Source organism: Pteropus alecto, unplaced genomic scaffold (assembly GCF_000325575.1).
Source record: "Pteropus alecto unplaced genomic scaffold, ASM32557v1 scaffold16, whole genome shotgun sequence".
Classification (NCBI taxonomy): domain Eukaryota; kingdom Metazoa; phylum Chordata; class Mammalia; order Chiroptera; family Pteropodidae; genus Pteropus; species Pteropus alecto.
The window spans coordinates 766,580-777,115 of NW_006438867.1; the positions used below are offsets into that span (position 1 = coordinate 766,580).

At 33.2% G+C, this 10,536-nt stretch overlaps 1 protein-coding gene and 1 pseudogene across 1 annotated transcript in view; both read right to left on the minus strand.

Annotated features, from left to right (window-relative positions):
- Nucleotides 1–356: 356 nt before the first annotated feature.
- LOC112482894 lies at nt 357–474 on the minus strand (annotated as a pseudogene).
- A 3,853-nt stretch (nt 475–4,327) lies between these two features.
- UFM1 (ubiquitin fold modifier 1) overlaps nt 4,328–10,536 on the minus strand; it is a 14,895-nt gene continuing 8,686 nt past the window's right edge. Inside the window, exons 5-6 of the mRNA XM_006915782.3 lie at nt 9,686–9,718; nt 4,328–8,314 (exon numbers count right to left, since the gene is read on the minus strand). Coding sequence (XP_006915844.1) covers nt 8,247–8,314; nt 9,686–9,718 — 101 coding nt within the window. The 3' untranslated portion in view covers nt 4,328–8,246. The remainder of the gene's footprint in view (nt 8,315–9,685; nt 9,719–10,536) is intronic.

Sequence of the window (10,536 nt, forward strand, 5' to 3'; positions counted from 1 at the left end):
TTCCTGGAAAAGATCTAAAGAAAAGAGAAACTCATAGTGTCATAGTACTATAGTGCTGCTTATCAGTGCTAGGCAATGGATTGTTGAGAGGCTAAAGTGAAAGTTAGGAACAAACAAGGCAAACAGATTCATGGACACAGACAACAGTTTTGTGGTTACCAGAAGGAAAGGGAGGAGGGGTGGGTGGTAGATAAGGGTAAAGAGGGTCAAGTATAGGGTAAAGGAAGAAAATTTAACTTTGTATAGTGAATACATATATTATTGAAACCTATTTTTTTTAGGCGAGGCAACCCTTCGTTGACCTCACAGATTGCAAGGACCTTGTCAGCTTACAATCCCTTATTTTTTATTTTTTATGCCTACAGCACCTGATCTTCTAGGTGGTTTCCCATCCAAGTACTAACCAGGCCTGACCCTGCTTAGCTTCCGAGATCAGACGGGATTGAGCTTGTTCAGGGTGGCATGGCCGCAGACTTGAAACCTATAATTTCATTATCCAATACCACTTCAATAAACTTAATAGAAATAAATAAATAAGTTGCCTCAAAAAATTGTAAAAAATAAAGTGAAAGCTGAGGATTAGTAATGCATTTCACTTTCTATTTCCCCTTCCATTTATTCTAATTCAATCGACTCTTAAAATTATGGAGCTTTATTCCTAAATTTATGATTGGATTTGAGAATTGTAATCACACATGCAAAGCTTTTTTAGGACACATTTTGTAATTCATGTATTTAACTTTATCACACATTTTGTAATTCATGTATTTAGCTTTATCTGGAAAACTGCAACTGATTAATAGCATAAGATGGGCTCTTATAAGTTGTGTTCCCCTTGCAAAAAAATGGTATTGGATTCTAAACTCTAGTACCTCACAGAAGGTGACCTTATTTGGAAATTGGGTCATTATAGATGTAATTAGTTACAATGAAGTCATTAGGGTGGGCTCTAATCCAATATGACTGGCTTCCTTATAAAAAGAGAAAATTTGAACAAAGAGACATACATACAGAGGAAAGATGTGAACAGACACAAGAGAAAGACCAGAGGCCTGGAATAGATCTTCCCTTCACAGTCATCAAAAGAAACCAATCTTGCAGACACCTTGATTTTGGACTTCTAGGTTCCAGAATTGTGAAACAATACATTTCTGTTGTGTAAGTCACTCAGTTTCTGGTACTTTGTTACAGCAGCCTTAGCAAATAAATACTAGGGTTACATTTTTAAATTGGTATGTCTTTCTTTAGACATATTGTTCATTGACACTAACTTTGTCACTCTAAGTATTTGCTATAAGAACAGTTTCAGTGAAAAATTAATTTGAAGACATTGTTAATCTGATAAAGTTTCTAAAAAGTATTTGCCAGCACCTGTGTCTGTTCTTACTGACACCACACTATACTATATTAAACCTATTTAAGCATCTTCTTAATGTGGTTCTTTAGCTCCCATCAAGAGGCATTGAACAGATCAAGCCCTTGACTTCAGATTACCTCCTGCTTCTTAGCTGGGGCAGTTATATCAAATTAAATTTCTTATTTCCGAACACTCTGAGACACGCCTACACCAATTTTGCCTCTCTTATTACCTCATTCCCCCAAATACTCACTATGCCTTCACCTTTCCATTACCCATGAGATTGATTCCTAACCAGTCTTCCAGTTTAGTTTTTAGTTCCATTTGCATTCCTGAATTCTAAGCTCTACCTATTTTTGTCACTTTCTTCAGGTCACTACCTTGCTTCCTAATCTTGCCTTTTTTGCTCTACTTATGGTTTCTCACCCAATCTCCAGATTAATTGACCTTGACCTCAGGCAGGGATCCTCTGCTCTTTAGTAGACACCATTTGAATTATACAATGTAGGCTAAAGTTTTGTGAGTTGAAAGCAGTAATGGGGGTTTGTCAAACCTTAAACAAAAGGTTTGACAAACTCCCGTGGGAAAAGCCAATGAGACCTATGAAAGATAGTTAAAGTAATTAGAAACTGCTGCTCAAGCCTCAGGACTTTTAACTCTGAAGGGCAGTGAACAGGTCTAATTCATCTTTGTAATCTTGATAAATGCCTGAATAAAAGGAATGAGAGAATTTCAAAAAGATGAATATGAAGAAATATGGATGTAACTGTAGAGGCTTCTATTTACGTCACCCCCCTCCAACCCCCACCCCGGCACTCTTTCTCAATGGCTTTAAGGTATATGAAAGGATGAGACAGTAGGTCAGGATGAATAAGGAATTAAGAGAGACAGAAGAGGTAGCACAGTTGCAAGTACCAGCATTCTGAGTTTTGAACTAGGCCAATTGATCAGGGCCCCATTCAGAGAGGCTGTGTATTATACCTGCTAAAAGTATATGCCCTGGAGCTTCATAGGTAGAGCCTGATTTACGCTTTTGCTGCATTTAAGTTGTGTAACCTTGGAAAAATTACCAATCCTTTCTGACAGTTCCAACTTCTTAAAGTATGATGAAAAAACATTATTGACTTCATAGACCATGACAAGGATTAAATAAGTGTAACACATAAAACAGTGCCTGATACATAGTAAACACTCAAAAAATATTAGTTGTTCATGTGAACCATCTTTTTAAGTAAGAAAGATGTTAACAGTGATTATTCCTCTATAAGACTTCAAGTTTAAGGCTCAAAGTGCCAAGTGTATCCCTCCCACACACGAAGACTACCAACCAACAAAAACAACTTACTAATTCAACATATTTGTTTAAGTATCTTCTAATACTATTGCAAAACTGACAATGTTGAGTAAGAGTCTAGCAGATAATACAGATTTATGGCAGAAGTCACAAAGGATCGAGACCTCTGTGATTCACTCATTTATTTAGTCATTGTCTTTTATTTCATTCCTACATAATCTGAGGATAATCTGAGGATAATTCAAAAATCCCTATTCCATCCATCCATTTATCTAGAAAATCAGAAAAGCTAGCATCTCCACTTAAGATATCAAAATGCTTGTGGTAGTGACAACAAATATATAGTTTATTTCTAAAATAGCTCATCAGTTGAGAATTGTGCATTTAAGTATTAAATCCAGTGTTACTCAGCTAAACAAATATTGACATAATGTGTCATCACAATATGCTCTCAATAACAGCTTTTACATTGCTAATGAGTTTTGCCAGAAAATCAGAGATTTATGCCAAAAATTGGCTCTGCGTTTGTCAGCTAACCTTAGCCAGTGTTTTGTATGCAGTGACAAAATTACCAAAACATCCTCTATATAGCAAAGCAGACAATGGAGCCATAAACCTATTTTTCAAATGCTCGCAGTTCTGTCTGTTATAAATGTGTATTTACTAAAAGGGTCTATAGGTGTATTTATGGAGATTATTGAATGTTAAATATTCTCAAGCAAAGTGAGATCACAGAACTGTTCAACAGCAAGCTTGAGGACCCTTACAGAAGTATCCTTTCCTAATTTTTGAAAAATATTTCAATATAAATCTAAGAAAATGATAGTGAATGTAACGATCGGCGGGGTGGACTTTTTAATTATATGTACCTAGGAGCCAATCTCATTTTAACTTTGGACACATTAACCTAAATCTTGTCTTCCTTTAACAGTAAAAAGAAGTCAACATTAGTATTTTCTAAACATATTAAGAATTAAATCATGTATGTAAAGTGCATAGGACTGTGCCCAGTACTGTGCCCATGAAGAGAATGAGCCCTACTCATATTTCATCTCGTATTTAGCAATATCCATGATATAGCTAATTTTAATATACATTTGTGTAAAAGTGGGAGAATGTTTTTAATGTCTGAGACAGTAAACGCTTTACTACAAGAAATGGTAAGGAATATGAGTAAATTGGTTAATCAAATATTCTGGCTGAAGGAGTTATTTCATATGAGTCTCAAATAGTTGAAATTTTCAAAATTTTCCTTCTTTTATGTAGTCTTTCAGTTATAAAGTACTTAGAGTATCTATTATAGGCAAGGCATTTGGAAATCATTTGTCATCTTATGCTTTTATAAAATTTGTACATTAAATCAAATATTATAATTCTATATTTAACAACTGCTATAATAGAGGAATGTACAAATGCAATGGTTGTTAGACAGCTGATCACCTAACTGCGCTTGGGAGGAGTGAGGAAAGGCCCAAGGGCTTTTGAACTTGAAGAATGAGTCCTAGTTTTCCCAGGCGGACAAGTGGAGAAAGTAAAGGCATGAAGGCATAAGGACATGGCACATCAAGATACTATTCGTAGTTCAGGGTAGCTGCAGTGTGAACTGGAGAAGGAAACTGGAAGAGTAGTGCTAACAGATGATTCTGAACAAAGACCAGTTCACGAAGGGCCTCATATCGTGAAAAGTATAGATTTTTATTCAATAGGATTTTGACAAGTTGAACTACATGATCATCTCTCCACATCAAAAAGCTCAGTTCAACAAGTGTGAAAGATGAAATATATCCAAAGCTTTGATAACAGCATATAACAGAAGACAGGGGCTTTAATTAGACATTCGAGGTGGCTAGAAGATATATTTTTGCAAAAAGAATCAATAGAATTTTGATTCATTTGCTATGGTTAAGAAAAAATTTTAAAAAAACTAGTAAGTTCCAAATATTTGGCTTAGGCAATTTGGAGGATGAGGATAAGATTGGAGAGACTGAGCCTTTTGAGAATGTCTCTTTCAATTAAATAGCCTGGTTTAAATAATGATTTATCTCTAACGCTATCAGAGAGTAGTTCCATAATTTCTGTAGTGCAGAGCCTTATGAGTAACAGTCTAGTTGGAAAAGCAAGTTACTAGGGGACTAATCTTTGCAGCTGCAGGTGCAAGATACATAAAATTAAAAAAAAACGAACTGATGTGGTCAATACATATGGGGTCAGTCCTACTTCCATTATGCCAACCTATGTAGTAGCACCAGAATCATAATTATCTTTATTTGACTGGCTATTACTTAATGTCCTATATAATTTTACCATGTTTATACCATATATTCAGAAGTAATGCCATTTATGATCATGATACACATATTCAGTACTCTAAAATGAGAATTTAAGCCTTACACATTTCATTTACATTTTTAAAATATTCAACACAGACCTAGTATATTGTGAAAAAAGATACTGAAAAATTCTCCTAGTATAATGTGAAGAGTACCAAGGTCAAACAAGGAGTTGAATTTCAAATTATCAACCTCTTTAAGTTTCTTTTTCTGTAAAATGGGGATATTTTCACACTGTGAAGTGAAAGTATCAAAGTACTTGACATGAGATACTTAATACATTTTTTGGGTAAGCTACATATATAAATCACATATTTATATAAAAGGCATACATGTGTGAATTACATACATAAACCATAACATGCATATGTAAGTCATAGATATATGCACACGTATACATATATATATATGTAATTTGCAGTCTTATAAATAGCCTTGAGAATATTAATATGCACTCACCTAATTCATAGTATATTTAATGCTCCATTAAAGTATGTTAACGCTTCCAAGTCACAAATATTCAAGGTCCTTAGGTAAAAAGACATGGTAGATATTTTCGATATCTTAATTCAGAAAGAGGGGGCTTAAATGAAACTTTCTCCCCATTGACTTTCCTTTCAAATAACTAATCTTAAGAAATAAAATATTCAAAAAATCATTGGACTTTAAACACTTTAAAAGGCAGCTTTATTACTAGTGAGACAATTAACTAGCATCTTTGCATTTACTCAGATACTGGAGAACCAAGCAGTGATATGTGTACTTTCCAAGATTCTATAACATCTGCTAGTTCCTTTGACCCCTTAGACTTCATTTTGTTCACCTATAACATGAAAAAGTTGGCCTTATCATTCTCAAACCCAGCTACACAAAAGAGCTCACCAGGACTGCTCTTTGTAAAGAGATTCTTATACACTATTCCAGATTTAATAAATCTGAACTTTAGGAGTAGTTTGCAGAAATCTATTTTTAATTCCCTAAGTGATTTGGATAATCAGCCAGCTTTGGGACTAACTAGCCAAGACAATTATGATAAACTTTTTTTTCTTTCCTGAAATAGGACTGGCATTTGAAAGTATAGACTCATTCCATGACCTAATGGTTATTATTCACCTTTGCTCATTTTTTTTTTTTGCTGCATTTGTTATGAGCTGGCTCTATAGGTATTCTGATTAAAAGCTTTAATAATAAAAGTGTAGAAAACATGGCTTACGGTATAACAACGTATTTTCATAAGATACTGTCAATAATGCATTTAAACTAAATACTTCAAAATATTCCACACAAAGAACTTACATATCATGTTTACTTAACGAAATGTCTAGTTTTTTAAGAAAATGTTTTTAAGTACTACAATAAAAATTTCAAAACCAAAGAACAAATTACTTTGAAGTATAGGACATCATAAATTTATTTATTTAACACAGCAGGCAGATTTTGTGCTAGAAACAGAGTGGGGGGAAATCTAAATTAAACAAAAACTTCAGGGAATGGGTATTCATAAATTTCTGGTTAACTGAGGCTTCATATTGTTAAGGACCAGGGAGTCTTTGAGCATCAAATTTTGTTTATCAAAATAAAAACTTCCCCAAACATCATTAAGTATATTTTTCTACCTCAGCAAAGATTTTTCTCCCTTTACAATTCAGAACATTGCTGCTCATTTGTCAAATATATAAACAATATCTGGATAATTTCTTAAACTTAACTATCAATGTCCCCCTTCAGATGCTGATTTTGTTGCATTTCCTAATACTTTTTTCTCCAGTGAACCTAGAGCCTATGACAGGGAAGATACTGAAACATGCTAAGATAAAAATTGGTCTTAGAGATACTTTATTCGTGAATAATTCAGCAAGTACTTACTGAAAGCCTACTACCTTTCCAGGTCTAGAAAGAGCAAGGCAGACACAAGGCCTGCCTCCATAAAGCTCACCATCTAGAATACAGCAAATCGAGCATGGGTTCTGAACCACCATGAGCTGTCATTTCATTTTTAAAGATTTACATAGATACTGATCTCTGTAAGGACATATAAAATCACCCCTTACACATATACACATATCACTTTTTAGATTCTCATAAAGGGAATTTTGAAATCTGTACATTGACAAGGACTATGCTTTTTCCAAATGCCTTCTGCTCTTTATTACAATATAGCCTATTTTCTTTTCCTTCAATTCTCCCCACATAGCCTCTGCACTTCTGCCTATCCTGCTGGCTTTTTCCGTGACACTTTGCTACAGCTTTCTGTTCCCTTTCTTTCCTTTCCTCCTTACTAGAAACGTGATAATCTGGGCTTCTCCATCTTCCCTTAACTGGCTTCTTATTCATCTGACTAATCTCCACACTTCCTAAATGTTTGACTTCAGTGAGTATAATTAATCAGCATTTCCAATTAGCATTTTCTTGAGCTTTGCTGTGAACTTCAGATCTTCTTTACAATACTCTCTTCCTGAATGCTATTTAGAAATATTATCCTCAGAAAGACAATGTTTGTTGAGGATTCCTGTTTTAAAAGCTCTACTAAGAGACTAAAAAGGGAATGCATAACTCAGCAAAGGATGCTTCTACTTTAATTTCAGTTCTTACCATTACAACTATTGGATTCTGCAAGATTATAGTTAAAACTGTAGGATAGCAATTTTACACATAAGGGCTATATCAAAAAATTCAGTTTTTGGCTCTTCGATAATTCAATCAAAATTCATACGAACACATGAATCTTGAAACTTAAAAAAAACCTAAATGATAAAAAGTTAAGACAGTTGAGTATTCAATTACATGTTTACATCCTTTATCAAAAATGACATATAATTCAGTATTCAACTATTTTTGAGTCTGCAAGTCAGATGCTGTCAAGCAAACTGCCATGGATGATCGATAATCATTTTAAAATTTTTAACTCAAAGACAAATTAGGAAGATTCAATAAATTTTAATTTTCCAAATGTTCTCAGAATTATTAGAAGCATCCTCCAGTAATAAAACACAGTTGGATAATCCATTTAATCCCAATGAACTAGCTCCATGTGCTGTGAGGTAGCAATGAAAGAAAGACTAAGATCCTGTGTCCTCCTCAATGCATAAGCACTCCCCCTTCACATGCAGAGTGGGTATAACAAGAAGAGGCAGAGACTTTTTTGGCTCCTTCATTATTTCATCAACTATTGATGTTTTCATAGTATTTTAAATGCCTGATTTCAGTTTTACAACAATATCAAGATTTATTCTGAAAAATAATCCTATGTTCCGAGCAGCAGATATTAACAACTTCCAACACGATCTCTAGGAATAATTCGCAGTTCTGAACCATGCTTTAGAAAAACATTTCCTACACAAACAAACAAAACATAAAGTTAGGTATTTACAAAACAACAAGTTATCTTAACAGTGCAACAATTAGACACAATATAGTAGAATAAAGTAAGTAGGTACAAAAGCACAAACATCAGAACTTAATTCCATGCTGTTTAAGACTTGTTTTTATTCCACTCACATCTTCATAACCCAACTATATGCCTGAAGTTTTAAATAAGAATATTAAGCCACAAAATGCTAACAAATATACTCAGCAAATAACAATGTAAATCAATTTAACCATCAATATTTGCTTAAATATACCAATACCAAAGGACAGAAATAATAATTAATCTAAATTATCACAAGTGACAAAAGTTTAGACACTCTGACCTATTTTGATTCAATTGACAGAATTTTACTTTATGTCCCATGATGTGCACATTTCAACTTTTAAGAGTAACACAACAGGCAATGTGTTAAAATAAGCACTAATTCAAACTAACATAAACTGCTAAACATTTCTAGAGTAAAAACAAAAGCTTTTAAACCTAAGTTTAAAGGCATCTATCTATATAATGAAATGCCTCATGATCTTCAATGAATAACATTTTTAATTTAATAAAATTAAATACTGATGATTTAAGTTTTAAAAAATTTACAATTTTGAATCCCTCTCCATTTTCTATATGGCTTAATTTCAATCCCAAGATCTATGAGGCTAATATAATTTTATTATAAAACAGAAGTACTTTAAACATAATTTAAACATAAATACTGTTCAAAATTGAGGTTAACATTATATTCAAACATGCTTAATTTCAAAAGATTATAATTAGATTATAAGCCTAAAAGGGTACATCTGAAAAAAACTATCTGTTAAAAAGTTTAAGATTACTTTTACCCTGCCTTTTTGTTAGGACATCAACATACAGCACTGTATAATATTAGGTTAGCTCTGAGTGTGGACTAAGCCCTTTGAAGTTTAAATGAGTACTTCTTTAAAATAATAATATTGTTAGCAATTATTGAATGCTTACTATGGATAATGCAAACTTTTAAGCTTTTTACATGTACCACCTCACAAACATCTAATGAGGTAGGTCAAAACCATTATTCCAATAAAGGTACAATCTTATCTTCAGACTTTTTGTTATGATTATTAATTAAAAATCTTTAACACTTATTAGTCCAGTTTTCTTTCTGTAGCCAAAAGCATGCATAATTGATACATATAATGAAACAAATTATTATTCAGAGACATAGGTAAATAATGCTACAAAATCCCTAAAAAATAGCTATTATCCTGTTAAAATTCTATCCGGTTCAATTAGAATTAAGTATTTAGTTCGACTGACATATACAGCCTCACCCACATTTCCATGAGTTTTAGACAGATACTCACCAGCAGTCTGTGCAGGATTTATTCCTATTCCATCTAGAAAATAAATTATAAAATCGTCTAAGTTATTTCTTAAGCTAAAATGGTTTACTAGTAACAAGAGACTGGCCTAAATAGGGCTACTGTGAAATAGGCACAAGTTAAACAACTTAAATCTAAGAACATGAACAAATGGCAATCATTTGGGCAAATTATCTGCTGAAGTCTGTTACTATTGTACATTCACATCCACTGCCAGATTAGATAAGAACATCTGTCAATGCAATAATCCTGATACAGCCTACAGAAGATAGTATTTTATTATGTCATACATAGTGAAAAACATAACCAAGAGCACTTTACATATGTCATTAATCATTTACATATTGCTCCATTGTATAAAAATCTTAAGGCCAGGAGAGCCTGGTCATATAATTCAAGTTTCACTGACACTTCATAAGAAGTTTACAAAGCACGTTCCTAACAGCTATTCATTTGTGAATTTAAAACTTTCTAGAATGTAGGCTAGTTTTCTTCTAGAGAAAAACTTCGATGTGACAGAATGCATAATGTTTTAGTGTAAGAAACTGTCATATCTAAACTATATCATGCTACTGCACATTAAATCCATCTTCTCAATCTATCCTAACTGTGCAGGAACCACTCACTAGCGCCCATAAATATTACTCTGTATTCCTGAAAAACAGTTAAGCCCTCACTGCCATCTTACTCCTCATCTTATTTCGTTATTTTCTCATATAGCTAGTTCCATCAAACTTAACAGTCGTATTTTAAGATATTCAGAATTTAAATTATATACCTAATTGAGTAAAATCCTCATTAGTGCAAGCATATAAGAAATAGTTTTCATCAAG